Source organism: Dicentrarchus labrax, unplaced genomic scaffold, assembly GCF_905237075.1.
Source record: "Dicentrarchus labrax unplaced genomic scaffold, dlabrax2021, whole genome shotgun sequence".
Taxonomy (NCBI): domain Eukaryota; kingdom Metazoa; phylum Chordata; class Actinopteri; family Moronidae; genus Dicentrarchus; species Dicentrarchus labrax.
Window position 1 is genome coordinate 11978366 of NW_026136706.1, and position 25902 is coordinate 12004267.

Consider the following 25902-nt stretch of genomic DNA (forward strand, 5'->3'; position numbering starts at 1 on the left):
GCATGCTTTTCTACATTCGATTTCCTAACACATTCTAAGAATGAATAAATACTGCATGTGCTGTTTGCAGTGTAACACTATCAAGAATATTAAACATATTTACTGAATGGTGTTCCTTTGTACCATATTTCAATTTGTTTTTCCTTAGTTTGGCAGGAAACCATAGACTTAAACCACACAGCGGTGTCATTATTTTCCTCTCTAACATACTCCGGATGTGCAGGTGACAGGTGTAATATTCTATATCACAGCATCAGAGCGAGCAATGAGTCTGTGAGAGACACAGTGAGAGAGTAAACAATGAGAAACCAGGAGGTCATCCATACTGACAAGTTTGCCTCAAGGTGCTCTATTCACTTGTCTGGACCCTGATATTTTAATAGTACTGTCACCCTACCTGGATATGTAAATACCCTTGGCTCATTTTGGAGTCTGAATGACTTTTTTAGTATCTCACTAATCCTTTTGGGATAAACAACTGCTGCCAAAGTATTAAAACATGAGTGTACAGCCATCATACAGAAAAAAGACAAACAGTAAGCCTGTGTAGGGTCAAATGTAATAAACAAAGACAGAAAGAGGACTGAGAGAGGGGCGGAAGGAGAGTTGATGGAGCTGATAGAAAAAAAAGGCCGCTGTGACAGATGAGAGTGCAGCCGTCCCCGATGAAGTTCTGATAGCAGCCTTATCTTCAAGCCATGCCACTCACCTCCTGCTGAGTGTGTGTGTGCCTGTGTTCTTGTGTGTGTGCAAGACAGAGAGTGGGAGAAAGGAAAAGAAAGACGGAAGCGGAGAAAGGGAGTGTGTGCATTTGTATGACCGTAAGCACAACTGGATTGTATATATACCAGCAAATAAATGTGCATTAGCCAGAGAACAGATATGTGTGTGTGTGTGTGTGTGTGTGTGTGTGTGTGTGTGTGTGTGTGTGTGTGTGTGTGTGTGTGTGTGTGTGTGTGTGTGTGTGTGTGTGTCTCCTGCCTGTCAGTCCTCTCCTGTCCTCTTGAGCTGGCTCCCTTGAGGCCGGGTCCTTTCAGATAGGCCAGTCATATCTAGAAAGCCCACTGGGAGCGAAATGCCATCGATCGGGCATGGTCCTGCTGCTGCCAGCCGTCAATTAAGACCCCAGGATCTTCTATAAAACTCGGCTTCCTCGACTCAATAGTCAAACACACACTGACTGTGTTTTTGTTAGAGAGGAATTACTTGAAACTGACGACAGGAACTGGCCTTGGAGACACACGCTGTTTGAGACCCACTGGATCTATTCAAAGTCCCATTTCTAATTCATCATAATTATCATACAACAATAACTTGTTAACTGAAAATCAATTTTGAGTTAATGTAATAGCGAAGTGGGTTTAAGTCTTTTATTACAAGCGTTAAAGTCGCTTAATAAAACAGGGAAAGGTATTTTTCCATGGCACGCCAGTTGATGATTTAGTTAATTTTGGGTGGTGGAGAGTATAAAGGCATAACAATAAATAAAATTATATAATTTTTGCGTCCTTTGTTTATGTAATGACACATTATATCAGTGTGATGTTCAATGAGTTATCTACCTCCTCCTGACCAATTGGTGTCACCGTAGGAAAAGCACAGGCGTAAATAATAAAATGAATGATGGCAGAAACCCATTTAGCTGTTTCAATTTCAGGGTCCTGGTATTGTGCATGCTGGCTCACAATCACAATGTCATGACTTACTGGGACATTCTCACAATCACAATGTCATGACTTACTGGGACATTCGAATAGAACAGGTCCATTGGTAATGTTATTAGTAAAACCTGTGCTTTTTCTTACTGCTACTAAGTCAAAACGTCAAGAAACTTTGTTACGGTCCCCCTTCTCTACCTTACTGCTGTGCTTTTTGGTGTTAATTCCAAACAAAGACACTTGAATGCACTTATGTCACATTCATGACTTGTGAAGTCTTGAAGGGGGCAAAAGTCAAGGGATGGTTTCATGGAAGAATAACGATTTCTAACTCTGCTTCAGAGCTTGTGGACCATCACCTTGCCTTCCCCCTTTCCGTTTCCCTCTGCTACACAAACACCTCTGTCTTCGCGGCTCAACCAGTTGTTCTTTTTGGATGGAAAAGCAGACGTGTGTTTGTGTTATGCAATTGCATCTGTAATTTTGCACATTAAATGTGATTATAAATGGTTCCTGTCACATCAGTGCACAATCAGAGCCACTGTAGTACCACAAGGGGGAAAAAATGAATGCTTGTTGCAATAGAAAATTGAAAACTGTTTATACTGGGCTTCTAGAGTTTGTTCAGCATTTAGGTGAAAAGAAAGATCAAAGAAGCAAAAAATGGTCTAACAAATCCTAATGTGTATGTGTATAACTTCAATTATCACTTCATTACGAATGTTTTGGCCTGAAAAATACAATGGAAAATTAACAGTTTTCCCACTTGACTAGTAATAATAACAGTTCAGATGCTGGATTGAAACATCTTGTGCCACTTCTTCAGTAGTTAATCCTGTTTCTTCTACCGCGTTCCAAGTGTGATTAGATTTTGTGAAGAAGTACAAATGCACTCTCCGAGTTGTTTTTTCAGCTAGGCTTAAGCATATATCAGTAGACGTCCACGAAAATCTCCCTTTTACATACTCACACTTACACTTTCAACACAGGCTGCCTAGAATACGAGCACAGTCTACATCCTGAACAGCAGGTAATTAATATGTAAGTCGGCTAATGCCCATACCTAATACTCATAACTCATGCTGGTGCTGTAGCATCTTCTTCTGCTCTATTTTTTTGATCTTTGCAGAAAGGAATACGTTTTTAAAAAAGCAATAACATTTTTTTTTTAAATGATGAGGGAGGACTGCCTGCTTCTCTTACCATAAATCCCCTCTTTCCACCTGGCTTTAACATGCATCTTGTGCCCTGATTGTGACTACAGTAAATATGATTAAGCTGGATTATACCTAAATCTGATATTAAAATGCATCGCTGGTAGACACATCAAATTCTGCTTGCCAAAAGGCCAGAGATCTCACATGCTTTAAAATTGACAGCAAACAACTTGACATGTAATTAAATGTTTTACTGTCAGAGCTCTTCTGATTGTTTTGGTGGTCAAATATGACTGAACATCTTCAGATGTGTTTGGATGATCAGTTTTATTTTTGCTTTAAATACAACACCGTAAAAGACAACTCCAAAGTCATAAATTTGCCAGAATCTTAAGCTACATGTAATGTTCTTGGATCACATCCTGCTACAGCTACACCTTCCCTCTCTCCCAATTTACAATACTGTCTAAATAAAAGAGTGAAAATACAAAAGGATGAATGGATTGTGCCCTCTGAAAGCACCTCTCGTGAGACAAGGAAAAACTATAAATTCTTTCACTTTGAGCTGACTGATAAACAACACAGTGATGCCCAAGAATATTAGGTCTGGGCATCGTGCCAGGGTTAGCTTCTCCACAGACACTTTTATTCACCTGATGTGCCCCAGTCAACTCCAGCTTGTAGTGTTAATAGGATGATACTCTCCCAAGTCAAGTCAGCTGTAAATCTAATGTGAATTTAGATTTACAGCTGATAGTGTAAGGCGGTCTTACGCACACAAATAATACAGCACCAATACCAATATATTCTAATATATTTTATCTTTTATGCACACTCAATCACTTTTATTTGAGGTAAAAACGCACTCTAACAAGGTCAGTCCTTTAGAAAACTTTCAACTTAGAAGTGGTTGGTTCAATTACTTTTATGACTGAACTGAATCAAAACAAAGGGGACTAGAAATTATGTTAATTGGAGTGAAAGAGCTTAGGTAAAATAACAGTTTTTGTAGGAGGGGAGCAGCTGTGTTACCTAAGCGAGGGGAAATTTTGTGTGTTAAGCAGACAAACACACACACACACACACACACAGGTTCCCTTGCTTCACACTGTTAATCTAGGCCTATGGTTTGAGGCACAAAGTGTTACTTTCAAGTGCACCGTGACTAAAGTTAGTGGACAGACAGCACTGCCTGTGGCAAAAATACAGAAATACCCTGTATCTGCATGTGTGTGTACGTGTTTAGAATTTAAAGTGAAAAGCTTTAAGCCTCATTGACGAAAGCCCACTTGCAGTCTAAAGCCATTAGCATTTTTCCGACAGGATTGTACTCAAGGTTTTCTAGGGATAGTACCTTTGATACACCAGGCAATACACTGCACCATGAGACCAAATGGGGCCAAACACATCTTTACACATTTATATGTAAAAATACACACATACATGCAGTGTCTACACTACTATATAGTGACTGCATTTTGGACATAGTTGAACCAAAAAGTAATCCACATTTTAGTTTTACACTAAACTATATTCAATACCTATAGTAAATATAGTAATTTTGTTTTATTTATTTATTTAATTTTTAATTATTTAGTTATTTTAAATCAAGTCCCCTGTGCCTTAAATTCATATGAGTGTTGCTTCAGCTAATAATGTATGTTTAGGATTAGATTTTATCTCATTAAAACACTTTAAAGGAATTCTTCAACATTTTGGGAAGTATGCTTAATTGATTTCTTGCAGAGAGTTAGATGAAAATAGTGACATTACTTTCATATCTGTCTTTCAAAATGAAGTTGGAGTTAGGGGAGAGTCTGTCTAAAAATAAAAATAGAAATCGCCTACCAGCACCTCTAAAGCTTACTTACTAAGGTTATATGTTGTTTGTTTAATCCGTACAAAAACAAAAGTTTACGGGGTTACGTGTTGGGACTATTTCTTGGCCGGGAGCATTGACTTCCTGCAGTCACCACTCATAGCACCAATAAGCTAACCGGCTGCTGGCTGTAGCTTCATCTATAACAGATATTAAGAGTGGTATCAATCTTATCATCTAAATCTTAGCAAAAACTGATAATAAGTGTTATTTCCCAAAACGTCAAACCATTCCTTTAAAGGAAAATAGATGTTGGCTTGTGCAGATGACTGGATTTGATAGCCAGCAGGTTGCCCTGGAGGTAGATCTCTATGCAATTAACTATAGTAGCTAATTTGGGGGGGGCTAATTTTAGTGTTTACTTTTGGTCAGACTTATCATTTTGTCATAAAAGCATTTCCCAAATCTCTGCAACATTGGTGGCAAGTTAGCATGAGGATTCTGATTAGCCAGAACTACCATAATTATAGGAATAAAACCTAGTGTTCCCTAGTGTTCAAAGTGACTCAAATAAACCTCTCTCTAATATTCTATAAAATATGTTAAGATACTTTATAGTGAAATTAAATCCACTAAAGGACCTCTACAACAGTCCACAGATCTCCGGTTTGAGAACCACCTCTGCAGCTCACATGTATATTATGAGCTGTCCCCCATTTCTCACAACAGACAAATGTGCAAACACTAGGAAGGATGCCAAAGGGCGTTTGGAGAGAGATGTTTAAAGCTCCTGCCTCACATACTAATGAGAATCCATTACTGTCTCATTCAAACACACACAAACACACACACACATCAACACATTCTCATTCAGCGCACAAGCATCTGGCTACAGACACCCCCCCTTGTCCCCTATGCCTCAGTGCCTGCCAATTACAAAAGAAGTAATCAATTCCACCACGGCCCCGTCCAGGGAAATCGACTTCAATGACACCAGCTACATGGCCGCTGTCTCTGTACCTGACAGCCACTTACACACAAGCAGGGCCCCAGCCAGCCGGCTCTCTGCTGCTCTCCACTGCAAGGCCAGGCAAGACAAACCACAGCACTTCATTCAGTATCACAGACAACCTGTACTTACTCAGCTCCACCAAAGAGAACTTAGGAAGTAATAACCTATACAGTTACAGCAGGTTTGCTATCATCTGATGATCAGTGTTTTACTCACTGTAGTTTGATTTTACATGTATTAAATTAACTCCTAAATAGTAAATTTAAGCTTAAATTGTGACATGCTCATCCTTCCATTTTTGGTAATAATGCATTACAAAAATAAGTAGAAGCTTTCTAATTTTAAATTACAAGAGAAGGAAAATTGTGTATTTAGGAGCAGTTGTATGGCCCCGCCAAGCAGTCAAGTTGTGGTTTATATCCATGTCTGTCTAGACTCATATAATATATGTGGTGAAGACTTTGAAGGAATTATATAAAGGGTATATTAATAAGAAAAAGTACATTTTGTCTAAATGGAAGTTATCACTATATTGATGATACATATGTATGATTTCAGTGAATATACACTTTTGAACTGATTAATGGAAGATTATTATAGATAACATGGCTAGACAAGTACATATGTACTTGATTACCATGTAAAGATGGTTTCTTATATAGAGTATAGCTGCACAAAATATGTTGTTTTTGTTGTCTCCTGGTATTTTTAGATACGATGGCTCTCTGTGAGCTGTGGGTGAAACTCATTTACTCACTCAAAGGATCACAATTCGCTAGGTGCGCTCCGGTACATTGTTTGCATGATTCTGATGATGCTTGAAATTCAGAATGAGGCATTAAGTGAAAGGCAGACTGGATGAGTTGGAAAGATGAAAGCCCATACTGTACTAGATTTTGTTTACTCGTACTCGGCAAATTCATTCTTAAATTATGGCTAAAAACCTATTTTGAGGTCACAATGACATTTGACTCAAAAGCGTCACCACCAATGCAGTGTCCGACCAACTGTGAAATGTAGTCAAGTTCTCCCCTTTTTGCTCCTGAGTTATGGTGTCGAATAATGGCCAAAAAAGGACATTATGATGTCACAGTGAAGTTGACCTTTTGGATAGAAAATGTCGTCACTTCATTTTTGTATTCCATTAAACGTCTGTGTGAAATTGGGTCATAATTCTCGAGCTAAGACCAAAAAAAACGTGTTTGTCAAGGTCATTTTGAGGTCACTTTGAGTCCTCCTCCTGTATTAGTGTTTTGCAGTAAGCATTCCTCTTTTGTACTTTGACTGTCAGTAAGGTCATTTAACTGAGGACATATCTGTGTTTATTAAATCACTGTATTTTCAACAGCCTAACAGGCAGAGATCAGAGAGGTCTGGTCAAGTTTGTGTGTGTACAAACTGATCTGACAATAAAGGCAATGTTTTAACCCCCCCACCCCCCCTAATTTGTCTGAAATATCTTTCAACTTTAACAACAGATTTCAAGCACCGCGCCATCTGGCTAGCGTGAAATATTGACAGCTTTAAACACACTACTATATTAATTAGAACCAGCTTAGGTATATTCATTTCCTGTTTTAGTGAACATAGCTTGCCAGACTGCCTCCTGTCAGGGCAGACACTGCAGGAAGTGTGCAGGAGCTTGCCAATGACACTCATGCAGCAAGCTTGGCTACCTAACTTCCACACAAATGCTGTAACACGATGGACCCTTACAAAATGTTCTAAAGGGATGCAAAGCTGCTACTGGTATATGTCTAGGTGGACATCTAGGTTTTCTGCGTTCACACATACACATTAAAGCAGTCTCATGAAACTCTGTGTGTGTGTGTGTGTGTGTGTTGAACTGACTAATTTACAAACTCTACTTTATATTCAGTTGTGTTAATGCAGTACGCATTACTGAAATTATTTTAGTTTAACAATGGCGCCTGAAATGGAAAGACTCTGTGCTTCTGCTTCTGTGTGTTATAAAACAAATAATATTGGCTCTCGCGTGGTTGTCGATCATAGCATTGTGTCGGAGGACATGAAGTTGAGCTTTTTCTCAACTTTCCCCTGTATTGACGCTGGGTGCCTTTTACATCTCTGTAGCTCAGCGGGTTGCATCAGGCTGCAATGCCAGGTCCCGTTCACAATGAAAAGCAGCCTATAACTCTCCCAGCTTTCGGGTCCGTATGTCTAAAGGGGTGTAACGGTAAAAATATGTAATGAGAGTTGTAGTATGATTATAATATATTTCTTTACAAAAGAAAAGTTTCAGTTTGCCTTTAAAATCTCAATCACTGATAAATAAATAATTGCATTAGAACAGATCTCTGAACACCCCCTGAGGTAAACAGCTGCTGACAAGCCTTGCAAGGTGGTAAAGGCCATTTGGTACAGAAAAGAAAAACTTATGAGGTTTTTTAATCATGAGACTATGGTGGAATTTATGGTGCTGTGAAGGTCAGCCGAATCAATTTCTCAACATGAGACTTACAGAGAACACTGTAAGCTTTAGTCAATGGAGTAATAAATCTCTTCGCTGCCATCATTTGTCTCCTCCCATCTCCATCACCTCCATTTTCCTTCCACCTCGTCTTTCTTCCCCCTCTTTTATTGTACTATCTTTGCCCATTTTTCATGTTCTCTTCACCCCTCAGCCTCTCACCCTCCTCTCTCACAGTTTGCTTGACTTATCTCCCATCGTCTTCTTTTCGTAGCCCTTTTCCCTTGTATCCTCCTCTTCCTCTCGGTGCATCAACAACAAGCCTGACATTGTAAAGCCAGCATGGAAGCTCTGTGTGTGTCTGTATGAGTGTATACCTGCAAGTGTGCAATTATCTGTGTGTGTGTGTGTGTGTGTGTGTGTGTGTGTGTGCCTAGGAAAGGCTGTAAAAACAAGCCGGAGGGACACACTGCTGCAGCAATGCACTTTATCTTCTAACACTGGCATACAAAAACAACTACACACGTGTACATGTGTGTGTTTGTGCATATGGTCTCAGAAATGTTCACAATGTTACCTTTGGCCTCTTTGTACTCTTCACAGATCCTTCTGACGGCTGCCAGACCCTCCTGTTCATCCCTCCCACCTGAAAGAGGAGACATACACGCAGATTAATACAATATCTGACAAGCCCTTAGAGGTCTTTCATAAAATAATACTGATTCTCCTCTTTTTGTCAGTCCTGTGTTCTTTCATCTTGTAAAAATGTATTTCCACCAAAGGGTCTTCAAATGAAAAGAGTACTTGATTGGTCATTTAGCCCTTGAGGAAGAGCAGCAACTCTGGTTTCAAAGACTTCATAGTACTTTAAAAATACAGTTAATTATACCATCAAATTTGCATAAGAATAAAAGTAAGCCTGGTGGCAAATTACACTATGATTCAAGTAATATTGGCAAGAAATAGAAAACATCCACTACACCAAATATCAATCAAAGCAGAAGTATGGATTTTCACTCTATGAAAGTAACATAAAGTGCACTAATTTGATAATGGGTGTACAGTGTTAAATAAATACCTAGTGTATTATAAAGTGTTCCAGAAACAGAAACTGTGTGTCAACAAACAGTACATTAATACATTTACTTTTTTTTAAAATGTTTTAAAATGCTCAGATGCCCTGGTGAAAGATACAGGCATTGAATAAATGACTCTAGGGCCCACTTTCTGTTCACAGAGGATGTCTGCATACAAATAAACCTTCACCTGTAGAGGAGTAAATATTCAGAAATGGAAGGTGAAAATATGAGAAAGACAAATGGAGGAGAAAGAGAGCTGCTGTCTAATTTACAGACCCTTATTTTTGGACACACCGACAAACACACAGACAGATAAATCTATACTCTCACTGCCTACAAATCAGTTAAGTGATTACCGGTAGTCAATCGATAAAACATTGATTGACAAAACAATAAAACATTACTTCTCAAATGCTGCTTACTGACACACACACAGGCGCTGCAAACACTCTTTTCCCCCCAAACTAATGCACACAAATAGCCTACATGCACACTCTCATTTTCTCTCTGCGCGCGCACACACACACACACACACACACACACACACACACACACACACACAAAGACACACTAATCTTGGATTATCACGCAGGCCTTTTTCAAGGGCACAGCATCATTTACCCTGATGCACTGTGGTTCAGGCTGGGCTGAAGGATGCGGCTCTTCCGGGCAACGTGTCAAAAGGGTCACACAAACGGCACAAACACGCAGTGAACTCACACAAATGCATTCTTTCTTAGACAAATTGTTGCTCTTCAACAGGCATCTCTGCTTATGAACCAAGAATGCTGCACAGCGACACATTTCTGCACAACAGCGTTTGGTCAACGTTCTCCTTTATAACAGACTCTGATTAGAAATATGCCCCGAGGTATTAATTTGCCCACTAAATATTTTGGGCTGGGGGTTAAAAATGTAACCTAATTAATATGCTTAAATAATCTTGAACAAATGGATGAACTGAGCGTGACACAGGGTAAGAAAATCCTAACATAGAGGTCATACTTGGAAAATTATACTCACACCTGTAATAAGTTCAATATTAATCTCATGTCTCTGTGTTAACTAAAGAGCTGGAGACATAACTAAATGTAAAAGTCTTCTACGCACAATGTATTATGTTTGTTTAACCTGAAATGCAACAGATTTCAGGTTTTAGTTAGCTATTTCTTGACACACAATATCTTCGGTTATAGTGTGGGTTGCCAGATATGGTCATTGACATAGGTTTTAGGTTTGGTCTTTCGTATAGAGTATACTGTAAGCATGATGATGGTATGACACCTGGCAACTTCCCTGTGACAACAAGACTTTTATCTGGTGTACGCAGCTCTTGGCTGTTATTGCAAAGGGAAAAAAAGCTCAGGCATATATATATATATATATATGGTGTTCAGCTTTATAGGTACTTTACTTTTGAACTCAGGAAGAAACGGCCTCCAGTCTTTATGCTAAGTTGGGCTGAACACATCCTCACTCCACCGTTGTCCTTAAAATACAGACATAAAATTGCCACTGAAGAAATTGTTTCACTGAAAACATGTTCTCCAAAATGTGGAACTATTCCCATAACTGTAAAATCTGGACTTTTAAGCTAAAGAACTTTGTAGCATTTTTAAATACTGATTGCATTGTTAGATCAGTTGTGATGTCTTGCTGAGTTTGTAACTACATTCATCCTCATACATTTTTATGGAAAGCAACACATTGTAAACACAGTGGCGCACAATGAAAAGCTCAGAGAAGGGGCTGGTAGAGGTTGTTTTGTTGTGATGGTCTACGGCTGAAATAAATGCTTTTTACAGCAGCGCAAAGACAGGGAGCAAAACACAAAATACTGGTGGTGTAATTGAAAGCTTATGGTGAGAGCCAATGACAGGCAGCAGGGGAGATAGTCGCAGGAATCACAGACGTGATGGATGGAAATCAAAGTTTATGAGTCAAAAGTTGAAGCACAGAAAGAACAGCCTACCCGACATAACAATAATGATATTGTCTTATGACATTTCAATCAGATTTGTTTGAAAACAGTTTTTTTTTTTTTTTAAATGCTGTAGTTGATTTTGCCCAGAAGAAGGTTCTAGGATCAATGTTTTCCTAATCAATAAGTGTATGATCGGGCTGCGCAGATAATCAGTGTGCACCTCGAGGCTGTCAGATCCGGTAGACTGATGGCTTTGGCTGTAAAATGCAGTATTTTCTTATGATCTTTCAGAGAAATCGCTGACAGATTTGGAGCAAAGTTGGTGGTGCATTGAAAGCCTTCAGATTCAATACATTTTGACACATACAGGTGCTAGTAACTGAAACTTTCTCCCTCTTAGATTTCAGTTTTCTAATATTAAAATATGGCATATGTGTTTTTTGCTACTAAATGACCATGATTTCATATAGGTTACCATTATTGGGGCTGATTTCTGTGTCCTGCTGCCCTTTCTTGGTGTGTAAGAAAGCAGCCATTTCTCTTCACTTACAAGACATGGCTCATTGTTGGTATAAGATGTGCACATTTCCCAAGGTTAATCTGGTAAATCTGTACTTCTTGATTAATGGAACAGAAAACACTCGTTACAGAAGTGTGACTGACTGTTCACTGATAAATGTCATCAAGTCTCATGTAACAAATCAGGCCCTCCGGAGACTTTTTCTTCTGGTAAAGCAAATGCAAAATAATGTAGATTTTCAGAGGACGAAGATGATTTCCTCTGTGAGTGCAATTCATCAATCCCCCTTTATCACAATGTGTTAGCAAACCCAGTGCCAACCAAGTACCTTTCATAAAATCATAAAATGGGGAACAGGAGACAAGAAATCTTCAAATACTGATTTCTTTAGGATATCTGAATTACAAATTTAATTAGAAATGAAAATATTACATCCAATTAGCAGAATGAAAACAGTCTGATATCTAAAAATAAAGCTTACTATATTAAATTACTTAAAAAGAAATGCATTTATACTGCACATTTGCTATTATTTTCATTATTTTTCTTCTACTGGTGCACACCATGCATGTATGCTGCAATACACATTTCCAGTCACTCTCTTCACACACAACGCTTTCTTGTATTCAACACACAAAAATGTGTCCTCTTTTTATTTTAGTTTCTGTCTAAAATATATTTTGCACCTGCAACGGCATTTTCCAACACAAAGTAATTTGCGTTTTATCATCTTATCCTAAAAACACTCCAAACGGCATCATTTTGATTCAAAATCTACTCCAAAACACTTCAAGCGCAATTGCATGCTGGTTAATATCCAACTGTGGTATTTGACAGTGCAGAGGCTCCAACCATTAACTCTCCTCACACAAGCACCATGCTACCACTTCACCTGAAATATGCATCCACTCCATTATCAGAGAGGAATCCACTTTACCATAAATATTCTCACTTCATGAATTATCTCAACAGGTCGGGATATTTGAAATGGAGATACCCACGGAATCCTGATGGATCCGCTTCAATACACATAGGATTGTCTGGGACTGCAACAGACGCTTAACCAAGTTCTTCACGTATTGATTTTGTGTGTGTTTTCATACGTAGGGCTCAAGTCTCGTTTATGTTCAGCTCAAACTGTCTCCAAGGATAGTCTGACATTGACTTTGCGGTATACACACTGAATGAATAAAGCAGAGTTTTCTTTAAAGTTTTGAGGCTCGTGAACTGAATGGAAAATGCAGTCTTAGCCTGGAAACCAAGCTCATGAAAACATATTGCTGTTCTGTGCACGGCACCTTGGAGGTGTTAAGAACCTGCAGTGGAAGAGGTCTTTTGTGGAAAACAAACAAAAAAACACTAATATTTTCACAGTATATGACCAGTTTTTAATGTGTCCCTGTCAGTATTAATCACTGTCACCTCAAATGTCTGTTAGTTATTGTAGTAATAGCCTCATTTGAATGTAAAACACATTTCCTCCTCATATTCTTCTCTGCTTGCTTGTCTGGATGTAGACTCTGCACAGACAAGCAGCTGTGATGTTACCAGATATAAAGCATTATTAGCAGACTACACCAGAATATACACCGTTCACTCAACTGCCATCTGCATTTCCCCTTCTTTGGCTTTACTATTTTGGGTCTTAAAAGCTTCATTGACTTTATGAAACCCAACAATGTTATGGTTAAAATCTCAATTATTTGCTTGAATAATAAACCACTACACAGAAATTAATACAACTGAGAATTACCCACCAATAACAACAATCAAGTGTAACCAAACCTTCATCAAATTAATTTAGATTAATATCTTCTGTTTGTATACGTATGCCTAAATCCACTGCTGTCTCTGTCTTTGGGGATAAAGAAAAAGAAAATACAAGAAAAGCCATTATTTCATGCCAAAAAAGGTTAGTTATGGAAAATATAACATTAGTTTAACCAATTAAGAGTTGCAATTATTGCAAATACAGATCATGATGTTTCAGCTGGGCATCTTAACCTGCAACCTCAATTAGTTTAGTTTACAGTTTAATTTGCAAGGGACATGTACAATTAAAAATGATTCAAGTTAATTTGCATTTTCAGTCCCTGGGCAGGAAATACAACCTCTCTGTATTTTGTAAATTAGGTAATATAGTTCAAGTGGGTAGCCATACAGAATGTGAAATGTAAAATCCCTGTTTAGCTGTTACAAGTGAAACACTCTCCTCATGACCACAAGTCTTTGAGAGGTCTGTGGTTTGCTCTAATGGCCTGATGATTGAGTTTAGTTGAAACCAAACCCAGTAACTGCAGACTACAAACAAAGGGGGGGAAAAAAAGACTAAAACTTGATCCTGCTGGTTTAATGGGAGCAGCAGAAATGACATCAAGCCCCACGGGAGTGTACATTTGAGGAGATGCTAATGGCAGTTAGCTCAGCTGCCAGTTGTGGAGTGTTGCTAGGAGAAATCTTTGATGAAAAGGAAAATGCACTTCAAAACACAAATCCCCAGGAAAACCCTCCAGACAAAAGAACAAAGCACAACAATACAAAAAATGTAACAGGATAGGAAGACATCTTACCACTTCTGTGTGTCTCTTCCAAAGAGAAAACTACAGATGTAAACAATCGGGATGTAAACAGCTTCAGATGCTGTTGGGCACATTATGATTAAGCCAGTCACTGTTCAACAGATCAGTTGTCGTGTTGTTTTACCAAGCTTTGCTAGACAACTTATTCTTTCCATAGGACTGTTTACTGTAATAATATTTTCACATTTACATTTATGCAAAATGCACACTTTGAGCGCCCTGGAGGTTAAGGTACTGACCATGGGCCGCAAAGTCTAAGTCTGACCTTGTTTCCTGTCATTTCAAATGCACACACAAAAAAGAAACCCACACTTTACAGATCTTTTGCTTGGAAATGAAGTAGAAAAAAAAAAAAGCAGAAAAGGCTTTGCTTCTGAAGGCCATCTGTATCTGTGTAGCTGAGAGGCTCCAAGGGAAGCATATTTTGTGACTTGCTGAATGTCCAAGCACCACCTAAACCCTAAACGCAACAAGTAGTGCAGTATATACAGAGTATCGTCTGCATGCCCAGGCTGCTGTCTGTGTCAGCTTAAGTTTCTAAGTTGGTAACGTTTGTCCAGGTCAGTTCTGCAGTTAAAACAGGAATTAAGTTCTGCTGAGATACACGTTAATCTTTGAACCTACTGTACACAGAAAAAGGTTGATATGGGTAACTAACAGGAGGTTGCAGAGGACCCAAATCAATGTAACTTGAAGTGGTTTGTTGAGCTGTAAAGAGGCAGTTTATGCTTATGTCGCTCAGAAAAGAATGTTTCAGCCATAAGTAGTTGGGAGACAATGCCTAACTTCAAGAAGGGAATTTATTTTCGTAATTGCAACGCAACAAAACAAATGCCCACAGACGACCTGCGTTTTATCTGCAACCGACTAGAAGGTGCAGAGAAAATTACACAAATATGCCTCAGTTCCTTTTATTGATGCCGACACGATTTTCTGCATTGCAAAACAATAATGTAATTTAGTAGTCGATACCAATGCCAGTGAAATTCCACGATTCTCGATACCAATTGCCCCCAATCCACATTTAAAATCTGCTGATACCGAGTCCTGATCCAGTACTTGTACAGGTGAATAGCTCTGTATTGCGTTAAGAAATAATGGCCTGCAACCAAGCTGTTCCTTAATGTTTTATATACTTAATATATTAATATTAATATATAGCCCATTATATACAGATATATTTTATAGTAAATAAGTAAAAAACCATGTAGGCTATAAAATAACAAACCCTCTGTAATCTGTTTTTATCTTGTCGATCTCATCTGGCTGTCTGGAAGGAATTTCTTTCTCCCTTTGAAAGTGTCCTTCAGTGTTTGTTGCTTCAGTGCAGCCTTTTACCTAAGTTACCTGAATGAACTGTATTCTGCTGAATGTTTATTTTCCCCGTCTTTTCATCTTTTGCACGGATTACATTAATAAATTACTCTTATTGGCTTTTTGTTCGGGGGGCTTTTGTTGCACTTGCAGAGGTGTTGTGAGTGTGTTGCTCTCCACCTCTCTCTGTCTCGCCTCTGACCAGAAGCTCTCACACACACACACACACACACACACACACACACACACACACACACACACACACACACACACACACACAGAGTACGGAGACACAGACACAGACGGAAAAGACTGTGCACAAAAAAGTTTTGCTAGTAAATCACCTGAACAGCTACAGTTGTCGCCTTTTCGACATGTTCTTCCTCTTGTGGCAGACTAGATGATTTGTAGGCGTATATGCTGCACCGTTGACATTGTCATGGTACAGAAGTATTGCTTCTTGTAACATCATGTGTGTTACAATGGGTAAATACTTTATAATAACATTAACGCCATACAGAGAGGCTTAGCAGACTTTTTTCCACTGAGAAAATTGATCAGGAGTTAGTAAGGGAATCGATAAAGAAGTGGACCGGTAAGCAGAATCGATAATGGCATTCGTATCAATAAACTCTAATCAATTCCCATCCCGACGTCCCGACATGTTTCTTGGTCAAAAAAGAGGCCTATTTACAGATGCATCAATGTGCACAAAATGATTCACTTCAGAGCCATGAGCCTAGAGTCAGAGGGCTCAACAAAACGCTGAAGTGTGCGAAGGAGCTGAGCCGTTAATCAAAGATGGAGCCTCGAACTGCGTAACACGAAGGAGAAAGACGGAAGACATCAGAGGTGTAGTGATCAACATATTTAAGTAAGTGGCTCTGGGGATACAGAAAGAATGAGTGATAGATGTGGAATATCACCTTGGTAAGTAGGTACTAGATGGCACTTCAAGGAAGGAAGAAAGAGAGATAGATATTAATATACGTGGACAATGGGACTTCATTCAGCTGACTATCTATATAAAGTACACACAGTAAATATTTAATCTCACTGTCTTCATCTATTATTTTTGTATCACACTGGTAGCAGCTATAAATTTAGGACTTGTGAGCTTGTGTCTAGCTTTAACATTATTTTAACCATTTACACAGATCCTTTGAAAGAGTTATTATGTCCTCAGTTTGGTTGTTGGTTACTTTCTTCATTTGAGTTTGAAATAAATGCTTTGCACATTTTCAAGTTTCACATAGATACAGAAAAAAAAACATGGTATAAAGCATTTTAGCCATTTTGTTTATAAGACTTTGATGTACTGCATTTATCTGTGAACCACAAATATGACTAAATAATTAATGGAACAATGCCAGACCTTGTTTTATGCAAAAAAGCCTCTCATAATCCTAAATTTGCATTTAACACTCGGTTTGATAACAGCCTTTTAATCCCAGCAGAGCTCAGAAAGTCTTTACATCAGCTCACAGTGGAGCATCACACATATTTTCTAATGATGAAAACAAACAGTTTCCATGTTATTCCAAACATTAAGACGGATCAACGGGGTGTCAAGAGGCCTCTGAACGCACTGTTGACCGTCTGATACTAAGTAAGGACCTCTGACAGCGACAGGCTTTTAAGTAGGCACACAGAAAGGATGCATGCAATATGACTGGCACTGCAGAGCCATGGTTTTGTTCACTGTCCTATACACATTACTTAATTATGAGATAAGATATATCTGCAGCCTAGTATCTCGGTAACCCAACCAACGTTGATCATGGATCTCACTTTATTTAGCTAGACTGAAAAAGATGTACTGTGTTTTCCCACACTTTTGGAATCTAGCCATTCAGAATTTCCAGAATTTAGGATATCCATCTCTTAGATTTCTACAGACCTCTCATTACTCATTACTCTCCTAAAGTTGTACAAACGCCACCTAGATTTATATTCAACAAGAAAGTAAACCCCTTTACTTATTACCTTGTTAGTTTCTAATAGTCACAACATAACAGTTAGCTGTCCTCTACACAGCCTCACACGTCTTTTCAGTTCTTCCTCTGTTACTGCTACACAACTGGGTGAAACTAATCTCAGCCTGTTTGGCAGTGATTGAGGCATTCCCACCATTATCTGTGGCGAGACACGGCTCAATTCCGGCTTCAGTTTCACATCTGCATGCAGGTACTTGACGGATTGCTTTGTCATGTTTGCTGCTATGGACAGGTGATTCTGAGTGGGACACAGTTTATACTATGGTGATCATTTCACTTTTATGTGATATATATTCCAAATAACCACTTATCAAAGCCTACTGTGTAAAATTGCACTGTTCTGGTCTACCGAGCACTAAAAAGCGCTTTACAACACTTGCCACATTCACCCATTCACACACACATTCATTCATACACTGATGGCAGAGGTTGCTGCAAGGTGCCAGCCTGCTTAGGAGCGATACAGCACTTCCTATCCAAAGCGGTCACAATGACACTAAGCTCACCCATTCACACACGCTCACACACCGACAGCACAGCCATCAGGAGCAATTTGGGTTCAGTTTCCTGCCCACGACCCTCCCGCTCTACCGCCTGAGCCACAGCTGACAACAGTATACTAGTATACATATATATTATATATACTGTATATATACACAAGCAACAACTTCATCAAGAGTGAACGCATGACAGGATGCGACAGGATCAACTTCATCTCCTGTGATCATTCAAATACACAGATATTTAAACAACCAGCAGCTGTTTCACAAAATGGTCTGAGTGAAAGCGGGCAAACCTACATCCATAAGGCTGCTTTTGTTCATATGCACAGTCCTAGGTCTTCCACTGTTCCAGGCCTATACTCTCAATACGTTCTGACTGAGTGAGCCTGCAGTTTGAAAAACAACACACCCTCTACTGAGGTTAACTAAGGATTGTTTTGATTTTAACTTATCTCAAAAAATGTTATATACTTGCTTTTATCTAAAGGGCTTCACCTATTTCCCACATTATGTAGCATTTAAAGGGCACTACAGAAAGATAAAGGTTATTACTGGTATTATAATTATGACTGTGTGTTTGCGGTGGTTTTGTTTTCAATTTAAAGCCAAGCTCTCTGCTTCTAGACGTGTGTTCATACTGTTAAAATGTGTGGTGCTTGATACTGTACCTATGATAACATGTGCCCCCAGTCTGGCCATGTGGCGGACTACCTCATAGCCGATTCCCCTGCCTCCTCCTGTCACTATGGCAACCTTTCCATCTTGTCTGGGCATCACTAGCAGAGGCAGAAGAGGACACACAGATATCAGGAAGAATGTCGTTTGATAAGGGAGCTGCTTCAAGATGGGCCGCTATTTCAAGACATGAGAAGTCCTTGTAGTTAGACCTGTAGATGATCTCAGATGAACTTTATCTAGGTTTTTGAATTCCTATAGTACAGCAATGTTACTTCTCTTACTTAGAGTTTCTGAGTTGTGTTGTTAAAATGGATTAGTGTAACAAGCAGGATGGTTTCGTGTACAGTAAAAAAACAATAACAATAATAATAACAAATATTTCTATATAATATAAACATAGTTTGGTGAAACTTCTACATTGGGTACGAATTGTGCCCACTAGGAAAATGAATTTACATTTCACTGTGATTTTGCCTTATATGATTACATGTGTCAAATAAACTTGATTCATTGATTTGATTTGATTGAAATATTGCCCTCAATAAATAGATAAGCCTAATTCCTTCATTCATTCACACTTCACCAGTGCTCCCTTCAGTCAAAGAAAGTCCATTTATAAAGCCTTTATAGCTGTGCTTCAACTGGACTATATTAGAGTTTACCATGCTTTTTTTGAATATCAAATTTGCATCTCAATTAATAACAATTAATACCAATTAACACCAATTAATACCAATTAGACAAACAATCAGTACCTTCTAATGCATGTCTGACTGTTGGCCTAGCGTTAATTGCATCACCCTCTATCACAACACTAACACTAAACACTGAAATATATAGATATAACTCCTGGAACAGTATCTATTAAGTGAACAGTTAACAAAGTAGTGTATTTCACTGACTGATAGTCGGTTGTAGTAGAGATACGTTCTGTTCTCTTGCGGCACCAGTCCAAACTGCGTTATAAAAAAGTGCAAATTAAAACCCACATCGCTCGGCTACAAATGTAGACGCTTTAAAGAACATCATTTGAGAAGAGGGGGATCCGTTAAGCTCTTCGGTTAAATTCGGCTACCTTAATACACAAGAAACCCACTTTATTTCACTATTTCTCACATGTTTCGACTTTTACACTTCACCATAGCAACGTTAACATAAGTTAGCTAGCTTTGACGTTAACGTAAGACTGCTGCACCACAGTGACAGCTCACACCGAGATGGAAACTGCTCCTTTGTAACGATAACTGCATTAATTAAGTGTCTTCATGTTACTACCAGCGTTAATTACAATGATCCAGTGTTCATGACTCTTAATAAGGTTGCCCCGTTACGGAATGTGACACCTTGGCCGAACTTGAAGATGAACTGACCTGGCAACCCGAGAGGTCTGCTGAACAGCTGAACCAGCAGAACCTTCAAACCGAGCAGATACAGTTTGACAATCGGTAGCAGGTGTGACCAAATGGCAGACAACATCTCTTGCCCGGTGCTGTAACGGAGCGAGCAGCGCGGAGAGGAGGAGCTGCTCCGTAGGGCGGAGGAAAGTGCAGCACTTCCGTCTACGGGACGGGTTCCAATATGAAGTCGTCCATCCTCGCTTCCTTCCTTGTCGTACCTTTCTATAAATATTTGCTAAGAAAGACAGTGGAGAGAGTTATTTTCTATTCAAACTGAAGCCCAGCAGTGAAGTGGTGCTTAAAGAAGTGGGTGTATTCTTAATTTGTGCCCCCTCCTTTTTCCCTTTCTTCAGACCATCCAGCAAAGGACAAACGCCCTATTGCATATTTAGCTCACCCGAAAATGGGCCAGTAGTATTTGCACATTGCCACTTCTGCTGCTTGACTTCAGGGAGTAAGGCTCATCATAATAAATTAAAATTAGCCACAAAAGAGGTGCAGATCAATACTGACTGGTGAGACAATTGCATAAAATGATGCATTTTGATTGAAAGATTCCTTATTCCTTACTCCATCCACTCATAAAAACTGGACAACTGTCAATAGCATGCCTTCACCATCCCAGTTAAACAACTTAATGCTGCACATCAGAGTTGATTTAGAACTGGGTATATACCCAATGCCAACTGAAATTCTCCGTATACCCTGCACTACACCACTGCTAAAGCCTATTTTAAATGTTCTTTTCTTGAGCTTGCCTTCTTGACTAATTGTTCTGACAGCTCACTGACTTGTTGACCTTGAACAAGAAAAAAAAAACAAAAGAAAAAAACATCTCTCACAGCAATCCATCATTTATCTGTAGAGGTGGAATTAGTGTATGATGGAGGGGGACTCGTCGCTGCCGCTTGGCTGCTTGATGTGCCGTATGATCCGTTTCTGTAGATCCAGCATATTGCTCCCTTCAGCTCACTGATATCTTATTAACTGCTGCCAGACACAGGCGGCAGAAGCAACAGAGGCATGACACACTAGTTTGAGGATACACAGGCTTTAAGAACATGTTTCGGGAGCAGTACAGCTCCTGTCTGCAGCTCCCAGATGCAATTTGGCTGACTGGTGTATGTTAGGCTTCCCTCTCCTGGGATCACTTGAGTCCATCACACCAGTCTAGTCTTATTAGAGGCTAGTCATGCTGCTGTGATAATTAGTCAAACAGGACCTCAGCTGTGAAAATCATGACATTTTCTGCCATTTGAGCACAGATTCTTTGATTTAATCAGCACAAAGTTTTCCATTAAAAAAAATATGCAGAAAAAAGGTGTGATTTACAATAATGTGCTACAGGTCACACAAGATTTAATGATTAAAAAATAATTCAATCTACATATATTTTTCATGTGGGGCTACAATGTTTTGATAAGTAAATAACTTAAAATAAAAATGTATAGCACGTAACATAACAGTGCTGATTACAGCTTCAGTAACAGAGTGAAATCATTTTCCACTTCTAGACATGAGCTGCCGACACTTCATGTCACACATGATGACTTCCAATCAGTACTGTGAACAGCTGATAATGAACATCTTGGACGGTTTCACTGGGTTTAAAGAATAAAATGTCAAGAGGACATTTTTTAATAATGTAATAATTCTATCTTCTGAGGCTTACCCCATTTCCCACAGCTAACTTTTGTCACTTCCACCTCAGTCCCCTGACGCTTTGATGAACATGATTCGTAGTTGTTTCAGTGCCGGAGTGATTACATTTTGCCAAGATGCTAAAAGACTTCACACATCACATGATCGAAGTTACTATCTGTATGTAGCTAAATACATTCTGATTGCATGAGCGGCTATATCACATACAAAGAGCAGCCAAATAAAGCCAGACTTCTCTGATGAGAGCATCCTTGTAAATATATGCCTATTGGTTGGGGTTTTACACAATTAATGAAAAAGTCATTCACCCACCTGTTTTTGAACAAGGCATACCCTCCTACAAAAGCTCAGCTGAAAGTGGTTACACGCTCAAAGTAGTTACATGAATGCCCCGATGTGTGTAATTGATGACTGTGCAGCTATCAGGCAGTGATTAAAAGCGCAAAGTTGTCATTCAATCTTTTCATCTTGGATGAATGTTTATTTCAGTCTCTTGGAAATAGCATGAAAGGACACCTGCTGTGCTGAGTCACCTTCCCATAGCAAAATGTTAAAATGCTAATGGCCATCATTAAATCAATTCGACTTGTGTGAGAGTGAACACTGATTAAGGGTAATCACTCAATCTACATCTGGTTGCCGTTTTATATAGATTGACATGTACGAGTAGCTTTGCATTTTGTGGGAGGCCGTTCAGTTTGCATTGAATGATACGCATGATGTGTCTATATAATACCATTATATACTATATTATATATTATACATAATACTATGATCTTTTGCACATTTCTGCACAAATGATACAGCTTCCATTTAAAATAAGTCATACTGTACATATTGTCTATTATTGTCTTTATAATATTTTTTCATATATTATTGTCAATTTTCTGTTTCTATCTGTGTTTCTGGACTTGCAGTACTTGTTTTCATCTTTCTTTATACTTTTCTTGTTCTATGTTTATTGTTACGCACCAATATATGAAGGCAAATTACTTGTATGTGATAACCTACTTGGTAATAAACCTGATTCTGATATTAAACAGAAAAGGCTGTGATACAGACTCAGTACAGTATCAGCACATGTATTCACCGTACTACAGTACAGTTTGGAGATACTTTTACTTTACTTGAATATTTCAATATTTTTACCACATCTACTTCTACTTCATCGATGGCCAGTTATTTCACAGATTCATATTTTAAATTAGAAAAACATAATGCAAATGTAAAGTACAATGCATTGTTACAGACTAACCCAGCAGCTCCCGACCTCTTTGGCTTACAAAAAAAGTGTCTAGTTGGGACCCCTGGTCGTCTTTAAGATTCCTAAGTTGCTAGCAGCTCTACCAGAAAGACATTTCCCTTCTAAACTTCTCAGATGGTCCAAAAAAATCCAACAACAATTATTTTTTGTTTTTTGTTTTTTTAACGATTTGTGTAGCAGTACTCCATGTTCATCTTCATCGTCCTCTTTCCTACCCCATTATTAATCTTGCAACATCTCAGATTTAATGGGAACCACTAAATACAGTGTATAAACTATTTAAAACTAGCTCCACCTTGAATATCAGATACACATTGATCTAACAATGTGATACATAATAATAAATGGTCACATGGGCCATTTTCTTGCGGAATGAGTAGTTTTTAATGCTTTAATTTTGCTGATAATACTTCTGTACTTTAACTTTTAATTAGGGTTTTGAATTGGGGATTATACTGTACTTTGAATCGAGTATTGGGATCAGATTACTGTATACTATCACATTCAACAAAAAAGGAGTTGGATTGAAGTGGAGCTTGAGCAGTTACAGCCACAGTGGCTGGACAGACAAGTAAAAAGACAAACTGTATCTCACAATTCAACAGAAAATCCTGTCACAGGACCGGCCACAACATTTGACTGACAGGTGACTGACACACACCACAGGACTGATCGCTTGACTCAAAAAGAATGTCACAAAATCAGAAGATTTTCAGCCAAATGTAGGAGTTATGGTCTTGTCTCTCCAACACAAATCTGAGCAGACGGCCCACTGCTGTGATGGATTGTGTTTGGCTAGCAGGGCAGCACCAGCTGAATTATCACTGGCACTCAAAGTAGGCCAACCAAAGTCCTTCATTTCAACTAAATTACAATCATCTATGTTAAAGACAGGTCTGGGGCATTCACAATCACTTCTCCTTTTTTCTCTTTGGCAGGGAAATCATTAGTATTAGTTTGTGTCTTGCTCGCTATCCAATAGTTGAGGTCAGGCGAAAGCAGCAGTGCTGACAAGCAGTTGGCCCTAGTTATTAAAGCTGCTTAGAAGGCGGTTAAATGAGCAGCAACATAAAGAGACTGTGTCATCATCACCACTTCTCTGATGGAGGCTGAGCTGTGTGTATTTAAATGTGCACGTGTTGCTATTAATGCAAGCTGAGAGGATGTGTGTGTGTTTGTGTGCATGTGTGAGTGTGAGTGCAGCCTGAGAGGTTGGGGGTCACCGAGGCGAGCTGGCCTGCTATTGTTTAAAGGAAATCGCATCTCACGCATGACTATGGGATGATTATTTGGGATGATGGGACATCAGGGAGACAGTCCTTTACACACATAAACACACACAAATGAAGACGTATGTACGCACACACAATACATGCTGGGAACAGGACATGACAGGAGGGTGTGTGATGTAAATAACATGTGAACAGCATCCAAATAGCTCCAAACAACAGTCACCTAGTCTTATATGACAACCACTGACTGGCTGCAAAGCCCAACTTGTCTTATTTTGTAAATCCAGGCTGACAACAGCTCTACGGGATCTGTGTGTGTGTGTGTGTGTGTGTGTGTGTGTGTGTGTGTGTGTGTGTGATGTGCTGCCTGTTCAAATGTATTCATTATTTCATGTTTCACATATTATTCCTGGTGAGAAGAGAAGGTAGATGATATTGGATATTTTTGGCAGAAAATGCCACTAACAGTTTTCAAATAGTTTTGACACACTGTTCCTTAACACTTCATACCCCACGTTTGTTTTTGTTGCTGATCAGCTGCCACCCACGGGACATGGCAGGTGAAGTGTCATATTGTGAAGAAAGGGGATTTTCCGGGTGTGTCACAAGCAGTTTGGGCTCCAAAGTGCAACAGCTTGTGTGAATTAATGTTGTCTTTTTCTCTCAGTTTGAGCTGCCTATTTCAGAGCTTTTCTCCATCTAAGAGGCAGACAATCAAAGATGGACTCTCTCAGAGCTCAGAGAGTCAGCCAGAGCTGCAGGCTATGCAGTGCCCAGCCCCTAATGAGACAGCACATATGTATTTATATGTAGGAAAGACAAACCCATGGGGAATGCCTTATTTTGAAATCTGAAGCACAGAGGTCTGTATGCACCATTTGAAATAGAGAATATCTGGTGCGTGTAAATAACAGCGTCTTATGTGCATGTGCTGAGCAAACCACTGCGTCCTTATATCACTGTTGATGTACAGTATGTGTGTCAAGTGTTGTCATGTTGTTTGAAAAGGGGAATCAGTAACACCACTGTTTCTGGCAAAAGTAGAAAGTTGTAGTGAGTACACTTGGTCAAGTACTGAACTGAAGTACAATTTTAAGCTAATGACCACTTCTTAGTTTCTTGCAATAGTCGATTATTTTTACTTTGGGATGTATTGGACTTTTTACTTCAGTACATTTATCTGACAACTGTCAACAAGTGTTTTTACTGACAACTTTATAATGCTAATGCATCAGTAATTTAACAATGAGTACTTTTACTCGACACTTAAAGAAAACACCTACCAGCACCTGTAAGCTCACTAATTAACACATATCTTGGTTTATGTGCTGGAATTATTTGTGCTGGGCTAATAAACAATTTCATCATCAAACTCCTTGTAAAAGCGCAAATTCTCGTTCTCACATTTTAGTTTGTGTACGGATTAAACAAAGGAGACAGTGTGTTAATAGACCCTTTTCATGGCTTGTCAACACAGGAAAAGCACAGGTGGAATTAATAACACCCAGCAAGAATATGAGAGAGAGATGTGAGGAAGAGATGCGAGGACAGAGAAGTCAGAGGTACCAAGTGAGAAATCCTTAGTTCCATTCTGTAGCTCTACTGTGCTTCATGCCTTTTGATTAAGACTTGCGTGTAGGATGTACCTGCGTTTTCTTACTCTAAGCTCCTCCAGA

General features: G+C 39.1%; 1 protein-coding gene across 7 annotated transcripts in view; it reads right to left on the reverse strand.

Moving 5' to 3' along the window:
- The window catches only part of LOC127365649 (dehydrogenase/reductase SDR family member on chromosome X-like), a 48149-nt gene that overhangs the window by 13294 nt on the left and 8953 nt on the right, over positions 1 to 25902 (reverse strand). For 3 of the 7 annotated variants that reach the window (XM_051403964.1, XM_051403965.1, XM_051403966.1), the window contains 2 exons: positions 18662 to 18769; positions 8655 to 8723 (listed from right to left, as the gene is read on the reverse strand). In XM_051403964.1, the coding sequence (XP_051259924.1) occupies positions 8655 to 8723; positions 18662 to 18769 (177 nt within the window). Of the gene's footprint in view, positions 1 to 8654; positions 8724 to 18661; positions 18770 to 19573; positions 19628 to 20041; positions 20304 to 25902 lie in introns of all 7 variants that reach the window. The other 4 variants (XM_051403962.1, XM_051403961.1, XM_051403963.1 and 1 more) reach the window with 3 other exon arrangements.